General features: G+C 45.5%; 1 protein-coding gene and 1 long non-coding RNA gene across 2 annotated transcripts in view; both read left to right on the top strand.

The window, feature by feature from the left end:
• Positions 1-14,078, top strand: part of LOC119402735 (female-specific histamine-binding protein 2-like) — a 571,419-nt gene extending 557,341 nt beyond the window's left edge. Inside the window, exon 5 of the mRNA XM_049418414.1 lies at positions 13,786-14,078. Coding sequence (XP_049274371.1) covers positions 13,786-13,979 — 194 coding nt within the window. The 3' untranslated portion in view covers positions 13,980-14,078. The remainder of the gene's footprint in view (positions 1-13,785) is intronic.
• A 4,440-nt stretch (positions 14,079-18,518) lies between these two features.
• LOC119401887 (uncharacterized) overlaps positions 18,519-19,280 on the top strand; it is a 35,532-nt gene continuing 34,770 nt past the window's right edge. Inside the window, exon 1 of the long non-coding RNA XR_005185550.2 lies at positions 18,519-18,723. This is a non-coding gene — a long non-coding RNA (uncharacterized LOC119401887). The remainder of the gene's footprint in view (positions 18,724-19,280) is intronic.

The following is a 19,280-nucleotide window of genomic DNA, read 5'->3' as shown; positions in this document are numbered from 1 at the left end:
CTTAAATTGAGGACGACGCAGCGAGCGATGGAAAGGAAAATGATAGGTGTAACCTTAAGAGACAGGAAGAGAGCAGAGTGGGTCAGGGAACAAACGGGGGTTAAGGATATCATAGTTGAAATTAAGAAGAAGAAATGGATATGGGCCGGCCACGTAGCACGTCGGCAGGATAACCGGTGGTCATTAAGGGTAACTGACTGGATTCCAAGAGAGGGCAAACGCGTGAGGGGAAGACAGAAAATTAGGTGGGTAGATGAGATTAAGAAGTTTGCAGGTATAACGTGGCAACAGAAAGCACAGGACCGGGTTGATTGGCGGAACATGGGAGAGGCCTTTGCCCTGCAGTGGGCGTAGACAGGCTGATGAATAGTTGGCACAACCGATGTACTCAAGCAATGAGCGAAAACCTTCCAGCAACGAAGATATTTGGGTTTTCCTTTATGATCTGTTTACACACAGGTCAAATATGTATGCAAATAAAAATTACACCATCTCCCGCTAAAGGGAACCATGTGTGTATGCGAAGCAGCGGGGAGATGGTTTGCTTGTGCGGGAGATGGTGTAATTTTTTTTTAGGAGCTGGGTCGCCAGGTTCTTAAGTTGGGGCGAAGTCCCGCGCCGTAAACTGCATCCATCCATTGAAAGCGTCGTGGAACGCGAAGAGGAACGCTACGCGCGTCGTGTCTTCCCTCAAGCCTGGCCGTTGATTCTCACAGGGCGAGCGGGGAACGCAGTCGCCAGGCGCGCGAGATGGGGGGAGACCAGGAGAGGAGAGAGAAGGGAAGGGGACGCGCATGCGCTGGCGTTCATCGCGGCGTTGCACCATCTCCCGCTAAAGTGAACAATGAGTGGAGAGGGGGAGTGGGAGCTGAGAGGGGAGTGGAGGGGAGGTGTGTGGAGAGGGTTTGCGCATGCGCAGTAAGGGTGTTCAGGATGCGCACCACCGGATTGAACTCCGCCATAAGATGCTTCGCATCTAAAAAATGCATCTTATACCGAGAGGGACAGTCACAACTGCTTTTCTTTTATTTTTGAAATTCACTAAGGAAGTGCGATATAAAATAAGTACGATATAACGATCACATTCTGTAATTAGGATACTCGTCACAACACACTATGCGCTCAAGAAAACTTTAACATTTCACTATACCAAGTTCTTTTTTTTCGTTATTTTCTGTACACCAACAGACATTAGTATAGTATTTTATGAAAAATATTTGATTGTTGCTGACGCCGGTAGCATATATGGTACTAATTCATTGTCCGTCACGTCCGCTGATGTAGATGATTCCTTCATAAAACAGAATGTAGCCTAGTATTTCTACTTCAGAAATACATTGCCCACAACAATGAAATATTCTGTACTACCAATGAATAGATGAAACTAAGGAAGAGATGCAAACTCAAAGTACAGTTCATGTTTGCTCTCGAAAGCCATAGCGACAATGCATTAAACAACCTGATGAGCATAGTAAATTAGCTGTGAAACAGGATCTTATCCAGAACACTGTAGTCATGTGAGACTTCAAGGGGAAAGTAGAAAGAAAACAGAATGAAGAAGCAATCGGTAAGTATATTATTTACTCTAGAAATATTAGGGCAATTGTGGAATTCGCAGAACGAAATTGACCCTGCATACTGAACACGTTCATCCGATCGCATACAATAAGGAAATGGGCCTGAAAAAGCCCTGACGGAGAAACAAAGAGCGAAACAGATTTTATATTATCTGGTGACCCCGCCATTGTGCAGGACGTAAAATTAATAACCAATACAATGTGGAACGATCATTGGTTAATGATGACGATGATAGCCCTTAATCTGAGAAGAAGAGAGCATATTTAACCACTTGATGATGATGGTGATGATAAAACAGGCGAGCCTAAATGTAGTCTGAAGAAAAACATGACTATTGAATTGCACTTAAAAACCAATCCGATGTTTTAGTACAAGAGAAAAATACCGACATAGAGGGATGAACGTATCCGTTATTACAGAGATCTTTGAAGCAACAATTGAAGTTGAAGGTAAAACGCAATGGCAAGAAGTAAGAAAACTCTCAAACCACCAAATACCTACGGGGACCCAAAAAAGAATTTTTGAAATTTCGCCAGACTAAAGGCCGCAGCCTCATCAAACCATCTGCACAGAGCGCGGCACTTTGCACCATGGCAGTCAGGTCTACCTTACTTCTCAGCACTGTTATTCCTCCTTAAATCGTCGAATGCCCCGCCATGGCCGGCGAGGGCAGTGCAATTGACAGTTTCTGCTGCGTTTTCCTCTGCGTGGCCTCTGCAGTCTTTTGTTTATCATGGTTCCTTCTTTCCTTTGTTGTGCATTGCGCAAGCATATATTGCGAAGTGACGATAGTTAAAGCGTTGTGGAAAGTCATCGCTGTTCTTTGTGTATTCCCTCTTTTGTGCTTCATCTTGAGAGCTGTTTTTTCTCGCTCTGCAATGAATTGCGTCAGCGCGCCATTGCGTGACCGAATCGGATCTCGGAGGCCACGTAAAAACAAGCACCCTGTTGAGATCTGCTCCTCCAGGAGCCGTAACGACATCAGCCGTTAAGTTTATTCTTCAGTACGTCGGTACCCCGGAAACGGGAAGAAGTATGCGAAAAAAGCAAGAGTATCTGAGAATTATCACCGACACACGCTAACACGGGCAACGTGGGGTGAAGTTACGGCCACATTTTGCAATATTTTAACCATTAGAATGCGATCAAAGACAGTCATCCTTTTGCGAAAAGTTCCCCTCGCTGGGACCTCTGGTGTGAGCTTTATTCGAAACTTCATGATATTGAGCCGCCGGTGCACAAGTGTGGCAGGCGTGACTTCAAGCCACGTGATCCACCGCGGAGAGGCGTCGTAGCTGGGCTCGCTACGAGCCTCGCCATCTGTGTTAGAACGTTACCAGGTGAACAATAAGATAGCCCTTAAACCACAAAGAGGCCGCAATTTTGTTGTGGTAGTCCAACTGTGCACGAGTCGACCACGTATGCTACCGGATTTACACGCGTAGGGTAATTCGAAAAGGGCCCGTTATCCTTGCTCTTCTTTTCGCTACGCTCCGTTCGTCGGCTCGACTCTTCAGCTCTGCGAGTGCTCCTTCTCGCCGTGCGAGGAGGAGGAGGAGAAGGGGGTAGCGCTCACCATTCGCTCGTGATAGCAAGCTTTACGAGACCTAAACCTCCTCCAATTTTTTTCGCATGTTTGATTCAACTTTAAGAGGATTATGATTTTGGCTGTCAATTGGACCAATATTTAAAAATGTGTACTGTGTACTGTTCATCCGCGAAAATACAAAAAACACCAACTAATGTAACAACACTTGATTCACAGTAATAAATTTTACTAGTAGCTTATTAAGCTATGCGTTATGAAATTTTCAAAAAAAAATATCGCAATCAAACATGTTTTTACGTGCAGGTTCAGGAATGAGGGAAGAGTAATGCATATGAATTCTGCTCGTTCCATAGCAGGAGATTCACTGCAACTAAATTCATCCCTTTCCGTTGTTACTACATAGTAAAACAGACCCGCTGACCACTTTTAAATTGAGTATGCACTTAGGAGGAGGTTTTCGCTCGTGCGTGGCAGCGCGAAATGCGGTAACTTGTCAAATATGCACCCCAAAATTTCAGGCGCAGCGTTCATGCAACAGTGGTTGGGACTCAGAAATACGGCTACCGAAGGAGGAAGAATGGCATCTTGAATACCGTGCAGGGTAACCCTACATCTTTCACATGCTTATTATAATAGCTCCAGCTTTATATAATAGATTCAGCGTCGCCTTAATCTTAGCGTTTTAAAGCCTGTGCATGTTTACGCGGCAGAACACGTTGTTCGTACATTTCATTATGTTATATAGAGACGCTATATCACTGGAGAGGCATTTTCAGAGCTCCGCCTTGGTAGAGCAAGCAGAGCTCTACCTTGCTCTGCTGGCAAGAGCGCTTTGCCATATCACACATTAAGCACCCGATCGTTCCTAATGAGCTGATATTCCTCTGACAGGTCCCACGGGTAGAAAGGCTAAGTAGTCAAATTAGGGTAATAAATATATTAAGCTGGGTTGGGCAACCTCAATGCAACATGTAGAGGTGTCGGTGTCTTTTACTATAGTTAGTTTTACCCAGTCATAAACATTTCTGTTAAATATATTTACCTTTCACCCATTTAGCGGAGACAGTTTAGTGCCATCGCTAGTTGTACTTACTATGCCATCGTTGTATGAGAACTTATGGTTGTTCAGACAACGATGCTAGTGACCTGCAGGATGTCATTTGCGTTCTAATTTGCGCAAGCATACTGTTGATGTGTTGTTAGAACTATTATGTGATTAACAGCGTAAAAAAGGACAAGGGACCAGGAAGAAACACACCCGAGCGCTGACTTACAACTGGGGTTTATTTGCCAAACGAGACAGAATATAGGGAGACGGCACGTGAACAAAAAAGATTGCAAAGCACTATTTGCAAAAAACAACACAGTGTTATCAGCCCACATCACTTGCGGTGGTCATGCGCATAGTCACGTAATGGATCACCAACTTGCCCAAAGGTTTGCTCTCTTAACTATGTTATAGCAATAATGACACTATATAAACCTTGGTGTCGCTCTTAATTCCTTGCTTATATGGCGTTCCTACCAAGTCAGATTAAGTGCGTTCCGACGACATGAGTTGAGATGAACGGATATTTATAAACAAATAATGGTAACCAAGACCAAAAAGAAACAACTAGAGGAAACACAAAAATATGGTGCAGCCACCCATGTTTCTACCACCACGGAAGGCGAGGTGAATTGCGGTATTTAAAATTATCATTGGCGACGTAGTTTATTCTGCCTATTCTATTATTTAGCAGCCGGCCAATAATGAAGGCGAATGCCTTATATGGCTCAGTAAAAATGACGAAGTCCGGCGTTTTCGACAGGAATGGTACTGAAAGTGTCAGGTCCTGACAGATACATGAAATGAAGCTAACATAGAAATGTTACATGCGGTTAATAATAGTGCCAATTTTCGAGGGAATTCGTCACCGATATAATGGCGCAATTTTATTATATCACCGTCATATCAGTGCGTCATGTGTTGACGTTACAAAATGACAAAGTCGCTTGGGCGCGTGTAGGACCATCCTTAATGTAGCACACCACCGTGTTATATGCAGAAAGCTTCAGGAGGGTTGGGGAGGGGGTAGAAGCTTTGCAATTGAATGGGCATAATACACTAATTTCATGAGTGCGTACGGAGGGCATAGCGTTTTACATGTGCATTCATTAGCGCTCCCAAAAGGGACTGCCATGCTTTATTGCCACATATAGTTCCCCTGAATCTGCGGGCACACGCTCTGTTGTGTCAGGTATGCGCTGACTGGGTTCATCTTTAAAGACGGTATGGCGCCCCAAGACGGACACAAAACAAGAAGACAACACAGCATGAGCGCCGGCAGTCAACTGAGGGGTCGCGCTGTGGTGGAAATTGCGGATTCGAAATAAATGAAATGGCCGACACATTAGCGAGAATGACATAATGCAGCGCCAAAAACACACACACCACAAAGTAAGGAACACTTTGAGCTGCATTATGTCATACAGCAAGCACCAACTCGCCCAACAACACGTTCTCCTACATTAGCGAGAGCGGCATTGAACGGTCCAATAATGTCGGTCCTTCCTGTAGTAGCCAGCATAACTGCGATTAGGTATAGGAAATTTTCCCTTCGAGCTGACGACATAGAATCAATAACTTCATGGACAGAATTTAGACATTTGAAATTTCCATGGAAAATCCAGTGGTGTCAAACTAGACAATTAGAAGTATTATTAACTAGATTACGATACCGAGTGCCCCCGTTGAATTTGTATGCACACAGGGCTGGTCTGGCGATATCTCCCCTCTGTCACTTTTGTTCAGAAATCGAATCAATTGAGCATTATTTTTTATCGTGTCGCCGCTATATATTACAAAGAAAAAGGCTTCTCGAAACTCACTGTGCTAAGCTGGGGATAATTTTAACAATAGACGCTATTCTCACCTTCGGTGCTTCGGATTTGGGCGTTGGCTACAGGAATGTTTTTGATGCTGTAATTGCTTTCCTTCAGGAAACAAAACGAATGTTTTTTATGTTCTTAATTGCAAACCCGTTCCGATAATAGCAACGAATCAATAAGAACAAAAAAATCAATAAAAAAGAAGACGTTCGGTACCACATTAATTTCATTATTCTAATTTCTAATTAGGATGAGAAGTCTGGGCTGAATGTAGAAATAATTATTGCACTACTTCTTTTTATGTTTGCTTGTCTTTTTTGTTAACTTAGTAGTTTTAAATCTTCATATCTACAATTCTTGGCCAATCCCCCATTGTGGATATGAGCTATGGTAAAGGCACATCATCATCATCATCATCATCATCATCATCATCATCATTTATTGGCGTGTTCGCAGGTATGGTAGCACCATCTCTCAACGTGGTACACGCAGGCTTCTACGCAAAACAGAACTGCTTAAGCATTTCATTTCTTCCTTAAGCAAGATCATCGAAGGCTGGCTCACACATACGCTTTCGCTGATATCTATATACCAGACATCAACCATTAGAGGCGTTTCTTCATTCTTGTTCTCGGAAAACACTTCGCATTCACCGAATTTTGGCGCGTATTACACTCCCAAGAATGTTAATAATGTTAAGAAAGATTACATTGCGAGCCTCCGGTTAAATAAATCTGATACTTTATTAGTCGGTAATTAAGACACTGGCCTGCGTGCTCTACATAGAAGCGGCGGCAGCTCAATAGAACTTTATATATCAGACCAGTACGACCGTTTTTAAATTTGTTGGTCGCCTAGCACAACCATCTGTATTTTGCCAATTGTCCGCTCATCCTTTCTCTGCGCGGCAGCCAAAAAAAGCCTGTTACTTACAAAGAGCAGCACGGGATATGTATTTATAGCATCGTACGACGATTTATCATCAGGCACGGAAACCGTAAACAATCGAGGCAACGCTGTTACAATACAAATGCTAATCGCGCGCGCAGCAGCAGCAGATCCGGAAACTGCTCTTTCTGCCCTTCACTACAGAAGAGACGCCATACTGGTGACATATGCCATAGGTAGGATGTGGGTTCACACATGGCTATGATGGCTGACATGGACGATGTCGCGACCACGATTTTCACGATTTTCACGATTTTCAATGATACGGTAGAGGCCATCATAGCCCGCCAGATACTTGACAGAAAGCGCAGGGCTATGAGCCAGCATCCACTGCCAAAGGAGTGAACCAGAGGCAAAGCATGGTGTTCACACATCACCGTCATGCCCCAGCTTTTCGCGACCTTGAGCGGTGCTCTTAAGTGTTCAAGCAAGCCGCCTACTGTCATCCGCGTCTTTGGCCGCTCAGACGTTGGTGCGGATTAGGAAGCGTCGTGTGAGTATGGCAGTAATGTGTCCATTGTACAAGATGACCAACAGATCCGTTAAACAAATCGGAGGGTAGAAAGCCTGCGGTAGCTTCTGCGGCAATATCATTCGCCCTGTGATCGGGTTAGAGGTGACAGCATCGTCGCCACGTTAGTGGTCGTCGGCGTATATACATATGTACACAGGGGTCCACTGTTAAAGGGAACATCGGAGCGTGTGGCGGCAGCTCGGCGCCACCGCCGGCAAGCGGCTGCAACGAGTTTCGCGCAGGCGCAGTGAGTCCTGTGCCCGGTAATCTCTCATCACGTGAACGGTTCGTTTCGCGACGATTCGAAGCGCGGAAGCAGGGGACGAAAGAGCACCGCTCATAACTCACACTGCGCCTGCGCGAAACTTGTTGCAGCCGCCGGCCAGCGATTTAGCCGAGCTGCCGCCACACGCCCCGACCGTCCCTTTAACAGTGGACCGCTGTGTACACAGTGGCGCTGCGCTGTGAGCGGTTTGGGCCGATTCTCGGCGAAAAAAGCGTTCACTGCAGCCAAACGGTGAGATATACGCCCTCTATTGCTCACATGAATGCACGAAGCCGGCCTGATTTTCATATTACGTGTGAGAGAAGCGCAGTCTGCCAATCAATGAGGTGCTGGCCTTCGGTGACATTCGTGTTTTGCCTGATTTATTCGTATGTGTTTAGCTTTCGTTTGCCTGAACTATAGTATGAACAATGCTGCGGGACTAAGCCAGTTAATTATTTGCTTCTTGTTCTAGCGGCTACAAAAAGCCTGTATTTCTGCATGATTAGTTGAAGTAAACCTTTGTGCACTCTGTTTTCTGTTTGCGTGACCACGTGTACCGCTACAGAAGTGCGTGGTTTCAGGTCTTTTTTACCGCTATCCGACCCTTGCAGACGCCAGTTCGTGTTTTGTGATATCACAAGGACCTAGAAATCGCCAACACTTCACGAGATGGTGTCGCTAAAATTCTGCATTCCAACCTCGACATTTAGAACGTCTTTCGCTTGGGACGACGCCAAATGCACTATGTAATGTGCTTGAATGGCAAAGTGGCACCCACATTGAAATTGATTTGGCGAATTGACGGTAAAATGATTTATAATTACACCTAGCGCCATATCGACACAAACACACTAGTACACACATACCGAAAAAAATAACCCATATTGTCTGCCCTTTTTCTTGTGTATACTAGTTGTGCACACGGCCCTGTAGCAAAATATGCCAACGATATCGTAAGCTGATGTCCGGCGTCCACACTTCCCATCGTAACCGCCAAGCAATGTCACAATGTAAAGCGAATTCATTACTCGTAGCTTTCACATCAAGGCTATAACACTTTCGAGCCCTCACGAGCCACCGACATACATCTCGCATCTTCCCACCTCCTGTGACGATTGTCAGCTGCAAGGGTGACCACGTGCTTTGCGGTGAAGTGGCAACAGAAAGAAATGCAGGGTGCGTTCGGAGGGCAAATTAAAAAAGATTATTTGCTTCCCTAAAATAAAAAAAAATATTCTTTAGATTGTTCTTCATAATTTAGCACTAAAGTGTTCTATGAAACAACGCATCACGAAGATTTTTATTTGGAACGCATCAGTGCAAAAAATAAGGTCAAATATGTGACAGTTGGCATACTTTTTCTAATCTCACATTTTTTTCTTGAAGATTTGTAATCTAGTTCACTTCTAAATATTTTAATACGAAAATAAGCTTTCCTGAAAACCACACTAATGTTAAGATTGCTTAGCTTGATTTAGCTTAAGAAAAAATCGCGGACCTTGAAGATTTTTGTTGTTTTTGAAGATACGTAACTGGCAGGTAAACATAAAATTTTCAGAATTGTTAAACAGCACAACCTAACAGAATCTCTGTAGTAGCGGAAGCGCTGTCTCGAAGCCCAAGACAAAAATAGATTTCATACACTACATTCTATTAGGCACAGTTTAACGAAAGCAAGCGAACTTTGAGGGAGCGCCAATGTCTTAAAATATTTTTCGAGCAAAAATGTTTCGCCACAATACTCCAGGGGGTATACGAAAATGTATAATGTTATCAGCAAAATCTGCGATGTGCGATCGCCAGATCTAGGACGCTTGGCATGCAATGAGCCATATGTATTGAACTAGCCACGGTAAACAATTTTTCTGCTGAGGGGCATCATTTTATCTTTTTGCTTACAGGTACCGGCGAAACATCTTATTATGCTCTCACGTTCTCTAATTACCGGAGCTGCAGTATCTACTACGGACCAAACGGTGCATACTCGCCCTCGGAGGACAGCGGAAGTAGGTATCGATGATGCATTCAGATGAAAATAGTTTACATTGATTTAAAGCAATCGCCGCGGTGGCGCAGTTCTTTCGGTGCACAGTTGTTTCGATATGCCTGCGCTTATAAAAGCGAAAGCCTCAAATGCCTCATCAAACGCGAAATTTGACCGTCGGCGTCCCCCGTCGGCGACGTCTTGCGTCGAGCGGCGTAGGAGACAAGTCATGCAAAATATAATCACGTGATGACGTCACCGTATGACGTAATCATGACATCACAGATCGCACAATATTGTGACGTAAGCATGACGCCACATATTCTGGCGCGACGTCATGTCACGTAAGGCCACATGATGCCGTTGTAGCGCCCTGCTTTGGGTGCCAACAAAACCGGAAAGCGCGTGACCTCAAGAGAAGAAAATAAACAAGGCACTTGGCAGTGGCACGAAAAGCCACGGCTCGTGTTCTCTGCTGGCGCGGATTCTGGTTCAGCCGTCTCGTTCCTTCGCTTCTGTGGCATAAGCCTACACCGTCATCACATGACATTGTAGCTTGGTCAAAGGTGGGTTGATCACGGAGGTAGTGCAGGACCAGGTGAGGTGCCTCCGATCTTGGAAGCAGTGCGAAACCACGCTAGGTGCACAAAGCTTTTGGAGGGTAACGGGTGAGGATAAATAGATCTAGGGAGGCGACATGACTGGCCGTTCATGTAGGCTCCCTAATACATCGACGAAAAAACAGGAGATGGCTTTCGCCTTCGGGTCGTCTTAGGCGTATGCACAAGATGGCCTGCGAGTTTTTATGTCTTTAATGAAAACCTCCAAGCCAGGTTGATGTGGACGCTTGATGAGACGAAAACTCCTTTAACGTGAAATGTGGATAGAGCGAATGTTTCGACAAGGATACTTGTACGGTCCGATTGTCTAAAAGTTGGCACTACTGACTTTCCCTGTTCAATAAGTTTTCATTGGCCTAACGCAAATGGTAATTTGGTACGGTTTATTATCGATTAAGCTATCGGGGAAATTCATAATGGTTGGTTCTCCGGCAACACTGGGCGCGTCCGCCATTTTGTGCTGGGTGCAGTCACAGAATCGTCTGCTAAAGCCTTCATAAGCTATAGAGGCCACGGAGTAGCTGAGTAGCAGCCGTTGGCGGAGGTTTGAGACATTGAAAATGCGGCCGTTGTTTTGAAATTCAGCGCCTAATGGTCAACAGACTTCACCGCGGTGCTACAAATCGACGAATACACAATGCCGAAGTTCTGCGCGCTTGCATACTCATCCGGAAGGCCGCTGGAAGAGGCGCGGAGCTTCGCAAAGCCGAACTGTTGTTCTCTAGCGACGTGCGCTTCCGGTCTGAGGTAGGCGTTCAAGAAAAGTGTTCGTTGCCGAGGAGATTTGGGTGTCAAACTCCTAAGGTAACCTTGCACTGCAGGACATCTACATTGCATTACCCACTTCAATTATAAACATGTGTCAGATATGAAAACCACGTTGTTTCTCCGCGGCCTTTGCAAAGTTGTTCTGCTTTGCTCGGCTAACTTCTTTAACTACAGGCATCTCTACACCCTCTGTTAATGGCGTGTTTCATAGAACTTTCGAAAAAAAGCAAGGCGTCGGCGTGTGTGTGAATGATGCACCGCAATGCACTGAACAACACTACCGTCCTGTTTTTTTTTTTTTTGTAATGCTATAAGTGTGCGTTCCTTGACATATCTTTTTAGAATATTGCGCTCTTTCCTTTCGCATCCCACGGCGGCGTTGCATTATTGTGCGTTACGGCGAACAGCATACAAGGGCCCGCAATAATCGGATGATGAGTGCGACATTCAACTGAACAGAAAGCTTCATCCACTGTACCGGTTCCGTAACTACAGCTAACTCGTCCGCAGCGCCCGCTGACTCAAGAAAGCGAAATAAAAATAAAAAGGCAGAGATAAAGGGGTGTGAAGCATGTCCAGACGCGGCATGCGGACTATGAACATCGGCGCACACTGCCTTGGGAAGCTTGCGTAAAGATGGCTGCTGGGACCTTTACGCCGATCTAGTCTCGTTAGGCGGCGTTCATTGCCCTCGGACGCGCACAGCAACTTGTGTGGCACTCATTTTTAATACATGCGGTTTTCAGTCTCAGCCATCGACGGAGCCTTACGCACGTTTATGACGTAAATCTGCAACACGGACGGGCAAATGTTCGTCAATCGTCCTCTCTCGCGCGAGTATGACATCCGTGTGTTTAAAAATGCGTATATCGAAATTTTGTTCTGCAAGTCTAGCTTACATTGCAGGCGAGCAACTAAATTGCACTGGGAAATAGAAACTGAGGTTGAAGATTCTTTAGCACGCGCCGGTCACTTCTAAAACAAAGCGCAGTGCCGATCTTTCTGACGAAACAAGTCGGCGTCGGCAGGGGCGTAGCCAGAAATATTTTTTCGGGGGGGGGGGGGGGGGTGGGTTGAACCATACGTTATGTATGTTCGTGCGTGCGTTTGTATGTGTGCGTGCCTATATACGCAAGCAAAACTGAAAAATTTCGGGGGGGGTTTGAACCCCCCAAACCCCCCCCCCCCCCTTGGCCACGCCCCTGGGCGTCAGTGCTTTCTTTTCCTTCGTTAGGGTAACCAATATATTCAATTGAATTCAGTGTTACCTTGTTCCCGGCATTGTCATGGCTCTCCTCGTTGCCTAAACAGTGCACAAAGGATTGGGAAGTAATCGGTGAACGAATGCAAAATAGCAGCAGCTGACACCTGAGAGCCTGCGATATGCGACTGGTTTCGTTATCGCGCCCAGCAAGAGATGGCAGATCGAGCTTACGGGTTTGTTGACAGGTGGCGATGTGCATATTGAATATCCCCCATTGGCAATATGAAGGTACTTTTGCTCTCACTTAACGAAATATTTAAAATCTTGGCTTTAAAGAAGCTGAGCAGGAACAACTGCAGTCATCCCCTAAAAGGAAATCACCAGTGAGCAGGAGCCATGGCGAGCCACGGTGGTACGAGGCTCCGCTGCTGACCCCAAGGTCACGTGCTCGTTCCCGGCCGCGGCGGTGTTACGCGTTTCAATAGGAAATATATTCTACGTTTAGCTGCCTGCAGTATCTGCATATGAAAAAGGGTGGGGGGGGGGGGGGCGTACCCCCTAGTCACCTCAGCGAGGGGCCGCAAAGTCGGCCCCATGCATTGGCATACATGGTGGGGGGGGGGGGGGGGGCTGCGATAAACCTTCGTCCCCCCTGTTGGGAATTCCTGCGCACGCCTAGGTATAAACGGCCCAGTTCGCTTACGGTTTCTTTTCTTTCAAAATTTATTTACTGCTTGATTTTCAGCTCACAAAACAGTGTTTCGTGCTGCTTTTGTAAAAAAAGTATGCAAGTGGGACTTAAAGCTTAGGTCAGAGAATTCTCCTTGCTCAGAAGTGATCGACTGAGAAGAAAAAGAAGATGGATCGGTGTTTACCATCACAGTCAGTGCAAATGCACTCTCAGACCACAAACTCTTGCATTAGGGTCGCTTAACTTATTTTTATTTGAGCAATATTGAATATAGTAAGCTCAAACAGAGCTCGCGTGTGAAAAACAATGATAATTTAATGTATTTCTTTAATTGCGAGAAAACCTCCTTGACAAGGAGGAAAGCGTATGCGGGAAAGCTGTACTATCGACGTCGAATGAAACGCGAACAGCGGAGCGATTGGATCAGGTATTAGCAAAGGTACAGTGAGCGCCGTCCAGTCATCGCCATTGACAGGCACGCACATCTGGTCTGGCAGCACTAGCGCGATCCCCCTACCGTACAATGTCTTCGCGTTAGTTCTGGTTCTGATATTCGAAACAAACTACAAATAAGTAAAAGAAGATAAAAGTGCAACGACCAATAGTGTTCGGCACGCCCACGCCGGCCACCATTACCGCCATATTTGACACCTATAGTACAGTATAGGTTCGTACACTTTGTAACCAACAACAATACACTTTGTAACCTGTTCTTTACATGGTACGAGATAAAAAAATGAAAACATTTGATGTTTTCTTTTTGAAATAACCACTATACTTTTTGTTGCAGGTTACGAACTGTGGGTGACGAAAGCAAAAGTTAAAAGCATTCCGCTGTGTTGCGATTTCATGTTTAAATATCTTACATTGGGCCAGGCAACACGCGAAGTGTATACGAGCGACTGCGACATTCAAGCAGGAAAAGGAAAGTCGACAAGCTCTATACAAGCAAAACCATCTGACAACGCGGGCATAAAGGTATGAATAAAGTATCAGAAAATGCAATATGCTAAACTTTCTGGCCCACAGGATGGTTGTGGACAAACGAAAAGCTGTTTGTGCTGGAAAGTGCTAATAAAGTATAAAAAAATACAAATGTGAGATTCTTGTTGATTTTAATAAAACTTTCAAAGGTTTGCTAAAACCCTGTTTCATGGAAGAAAACAAACTGAGATTTAAAATTTTCACACAATGGTCAAATACGCCACAATTTATATATTTGTGACGACAGTTCAGCTGGAAGACCAGAAAAAGCAACCACGCTGAAAAAAATTCGGCAGATCCTAGGCGTTGTGGGAATCGGTTTTATGCGAAGCAGTCCGCGAGGACATCTATGCTGTATTTTATGGCTTTGAGCCAAACATTACGAGGTGGATCGACGTGCTTTTGTAAGTGTAGTAGCTGTGTCCACATCGTGGGCTTACCAGGTACGTCGACAACACTGGCGTTTTAAGGGTAACTTATAGTGCGACGTAACGTCAGCCCTCATACATACGTCAGTATTATCGAAATTAGGTGCACTTTAAGGTGTAATCTTGTGAATATCACACGTAACTTTCGTTAATGTATTCCTCCGGGGTCGAGCAATGACTCTATATAGCTTGCTGAATCATAGAAATAAAAATGTAATGTTTTTTTAGATTTCTATAAAAGCGGAGCCAACACTGGAACCAAAGACGTATATCTGACATTACGCCTGTATCGTAGGAGTACATATGTAGTGTTTATTACTTTCTTGTAAAATTAGATAGCGAGCCCCACAACCGCAGTGGACGCTGCACCGACATTACTCTTGCATAGCCGGCTTTTACAAACGAGTCTGCGTTTCCTGCCGCGTGGTGGCGACGCATTGTTTGCCCGGCGTTACACATCGCGAGTGGATTCAGAAATGGGTCAACTTTTCGGGCGCGTCTCAAGGCCAGTTTTCAAAATAAAGTACTCCCTTTGTTTTACATCGCGGCTGATAGTGAACACGGTGAAGCACCTCAGAGCTTTTTGCACTGCCAACGGTAAATTCTGTATAGAAAAAGCTCGCCGTTATTGTGCTGGCGTATGCCTGGGGCGTGGTAGAGTTGTGTAACGCGGCGCGCTGCGGAGCGAGGGGTCGCGGGTTCAAGTCCCCGGTCGCGCGCTTCGGAAATTTTTCTTTTGACTTATTTTTCTTTCTGAGCACATGACAGCAAAAGCTATAAAACGAATGTCATTTCGTTTCTGCGTTGTTCGTTAGCTCCTAAGCTGGATAGACCCTTAAACCAATAAGCACTTGTTTTCGCACCTGAGAGGTTGTTATTGTTTGACCACGAACAGTCCCCGCCGTGGTAACATAGCAGGCGGAGCTGTGCTCGAGTGCTCGAGCCACGGCGGCCTTAGATGGGGGTGCTCTGCAGTGACACCCCTGTACTTATATTTATGTGCACGTTGAAGAGTGCCAGGTGTTCTAAAAACTCTGAGTCGTATGAAGTAACTTGTTGAGTTGCCTTGTCGACATTCGCGCCGTGATAGAATTGTTCCTGTAGGAAAGGTCGTGTCTTACCTCACCATAAAGTTTGTACTTTGTTCACCGACAATAAAGGTAGGTTCCTTGTTGCTGGTAATGCATCGTTAATAGCTAAAGCTAAAGGTGCCATTGATTCTGTGTTTAATGGTGAGTGAGGTGAAATCTGCAAAACGCCAAGAAAAAAGCAATGTCCTTATTAACCAAGTTTATTCTCATTGTGTTCAGTATGAAGAAAGAGTTTCAGTAAAAATTTTTTGGTGCAAGAACTCGCAACTGTGGCACACCTTAGCAAGTTATAACTTCGGAAGTTGGAGCGTGGCAAACGTCTGGCGGCGGCAAATAGTGGTTAGAATGTAACCTTAAAATCCTAGAGGTTGATGACACCTTTCAGGGGCGAAGCTCCTCTTTGTCTAACATTGTCACGCGTCCGGCGTAAGGCGTAACCGGCAGTATACTACGACCCATCACCGATCCTTTGCAAACTGCCCACTACTTCGTCTTCGCAAACATCCCACTACGATCCATCACCGATACATTACTTCACCGATCATAAAGCCGTTATAATGAAAGGGCAACGGAACCAACCTTTGCAAACTGCCCACTATATCGTCTTTGCAAACATCCCACTACGACCCATCACCGATCCATCACTTCACCGAACATAAAGCCGTTATAATAAAGGGGGAACGGAAGCCACGTCTCGCTACCACTTATGATTAATAAAATTTCTTGTATAAATATATACAGTGTTTGTCACGTCTTTGATGATGTACTGGGCTATCGCTTTGATTACTGCTGGGCGAAACGACTGAAGATTTCACGTTGTAACCATGATTGCTTCAGGAGCTTTGCCCAAGCTCTTCATCGTTCACCCGTGGATATGCTGTGAATTGTTTTAGTTAGTAATTCATCGCAGATCATTCAGCCTCGTAATAAGCACAACATTTTTCCGTGTTGAAGTGTCACTATGGATACAGAAGACATCCGCTAGTCAATTACACATGAAGCTCTCGTAAGTGTCACTGGATATGCCATTTCTGAATTTGGCGCAGTTGCATTCCAGAAATAGTAGGTATAGCGAAACGCCGTTCACCTGTTTTTCCAAAAAAGTAAATCTGACCTCTAAATTTGCTCATAGGAATGGGCGCGTTTACCTCAAAAGCAGTCACAGTTGCGCTGCAAGGGCGATGAAACGACTGCGATAGCAGCAAATTGGAATGCCATACCATGAAAGCCTAGCAGCTCACTCTATCAGTAAACAACCCTGCTGGATCATCTGAAGTAGCCACCGTGCGATCTATGGCTTCAACGCGAACATTGTGATGAAAGAGATAAGCGGGGCGCGCACAAGCGACCAAACCATGTCGGCTCCATACTTTGACCAGCAGGGTTTGGTAGGATATCCGAATATCGACCTGCAGGGCTTCATAGGTTACTACAGGGATATCTGTAGGTTACACGCATATCTCTGTGCCGCAGCGGGTGCAGCCCCAGCGGCCCCACCGCCACCACTGCCCCCGCTGCGTTTGTTTACATTTTGTTGTTGCATCTTGTTCATGCTCGCGTCCAATACAAGCTCGCCCTGAGTAGCATATTTATGTGGTTTCCAGCTTCGCTATGTAGGGAGAAGTGGGGAGGGTAGGTATAGTGATGTAAAGTGTTTGCAACATTTAGATCCTTGGGATGTGCAACACAACAGTGGAGCTCGATTTGATGGAGGGAACCCCTGTACCTGACCTCCTATTGTGCAAAAATAGATGCATTTTTCTGTTTCTTGCTCTCCTGTTCTCGCTTTTCTACTTTCAAAACTTGTAGCACTGCGTCATTTCTTTTAGGCTATACGAATATTGTTATGCCTCACTCGCCTCCTTACCAGTAATATGTCATTGCTTGCAGAAAAAGAACTAGTGAAAGTTTTCTTTAGATTGTTTCAATGATGCAGCGAAGACGGTATACTATCTGGGCGCAGCATATGCAAGCTGAAATGCTGAAAACACTTACTTGTGGGTATCACAGTTAGATACATACATGCGTGTGCTTGGTTTGTCTACATCACGCATATAGAGATGGCGTATCATTGCGCCGCGTGGAAGTTTGGCTCACGATGGCATCCGTGCGGTAGTTAAGCGTGAAATTTCATAGGCAGTGCGGCGACCACCAACTGCTGAACCGAAAACATCCGCAACAATTTCCAAAGTATCGAGCACGAGTAGCGTTGAAGAGTAAGCACAAATTTCTGAATAAAACGTATCGACACTCTGTTCTTGCTAACCTCTAAGCTAACCTATAAACTTTAGCAAGGAGTAAACAACCATATCGTTCATCTTCATGGTGTTTTCGTGATGTCGTTCATACCAAGAGCCACAATATCAATACCGACCGAGGCGGGCGCTGTTTACTACTTCCTCACACAGCTGCCAGCACGAAATTTTCATATTGTGACCTTTGGATTTCGGAGAAACATACATCCGAGGCTCCAAGGAGGCCTCATATACGCAGTGGAAAGTTGATTTCTACACGTAAAGGCAGCAAAGGAAACACGGTGCACATGCGCGCCACTTTGCCCTCATCCTTATTCCATCGAGTTTGTACGTCACGTTTTCTAATTTAAGTTTATTCCTTGTCCCCGGCCCAACGTGCGTCATGAAGAATGCGCACTGGTATGAAGGCTTCTGACGACTTTAGAACCGGTTTTTGCCAACAAGAACAAAGGGCTTCTTTGAGACAGCTGGTGTGGACAATTAGACCTTCCGAGTTCGATCAATTACATGCCGAAGTCATGAACCCAGTGCTCTAAGGGTGGGGCCACATTAAAGACAACCTTAGTGAGCTCTGTTGTTGGGTGCTCATTGGTTCAACCCCTTTCCACTCACAGCTGGAAGCGCCAAGGGAGCCTCGCTGTACCCATTGAAAAGGGAGAGGGCGGATTGACGCGACGACTGCAAAACACCAGATTGGCTGAAAGGATAGTCACTACTTCCCAAACGCTTGGGTGCGAGGGTAGCCCGAAAATATCATATAAAAAGGCGTTCCCATAAACAAGCGCTCACTCCTCTTAGGAAACCTTGCAGATAAACGTATATTTTCTTCGAAACTGCACTCCTTACTGTGAACGTCGCCCTGAACGCCAATGGGACGGACGATGGCCTGGTCAGGTACCGATACAAGGATAACCCGCCTCCCGCAAGTGAAAGCGGTAGATGGGTATCGCAGCGTGGTGCTTTGCCTCTGGTGAGTGCTCAGTTTTTTTGTTTGCACTTCCTTGGCTTCAACTGTGATTGCTCGGACTGCAACTAAACGTAGGCTGGTATACCTCAGCAGTTACGGGTTCGCCCGCTTGTTCAGAGCCAGCAGTACCAACGCAGAAACACAGCGATGATGGATTTGAGAGCAATAATAAAAGAACAATTCCTGATTGTATTTGAGCATCTAAACATTGTACTATAGGAAAGGATAAGCACGCCAGAAATTGCAAGACCGGCTTTTCGGAAAGCCAGTGAGAACGACATTGAAAGTGTGCCAGTGGTTTTCAAGAAGAGGAACAGCCGCCGCTACGGCAACGTAGTCAAATCAATAGCAAGGAAAGGGACTCCTTCATCTTAGCAAGCTTAGCGGAACAAACACAAGAGAAAGAGACGTGTAGACAGGACTAGCGCTCGTCCTGCCTACGCGTCTCTCTCTTGTTTGTTCCACTGCGCTTGCTAAGTATACAAGTTCCAGACCCACCAACCAGCCCAAATATCCGCGTTGAAAGGGACTCGTGTACAGCGTAAGGCTAGCAAATAACT

Source organism: Rhipicephalus sanguineus, chromosome 8 (genome assembly GCF_013339695.2).
Source record: "Rhipicephalus sanguineus isolate Rsan-2018 chromosome 8, BIME_Rsan_1.4, whole genome shotgun sequence".
NCBI classification, from domain to species: domain Eukaryota; kingdom Metazoa; phylum Arthropoda; class Arachnida; order Ixodida; family Ixodidae; genus Rhipicephalus; species Rhipicephalus sanguineus.
The sequence above is the reverse complement of the archived record's forward strand: the minus strand, read 5'-3'. Positions and strand labels throughout refer to the sequence as shown.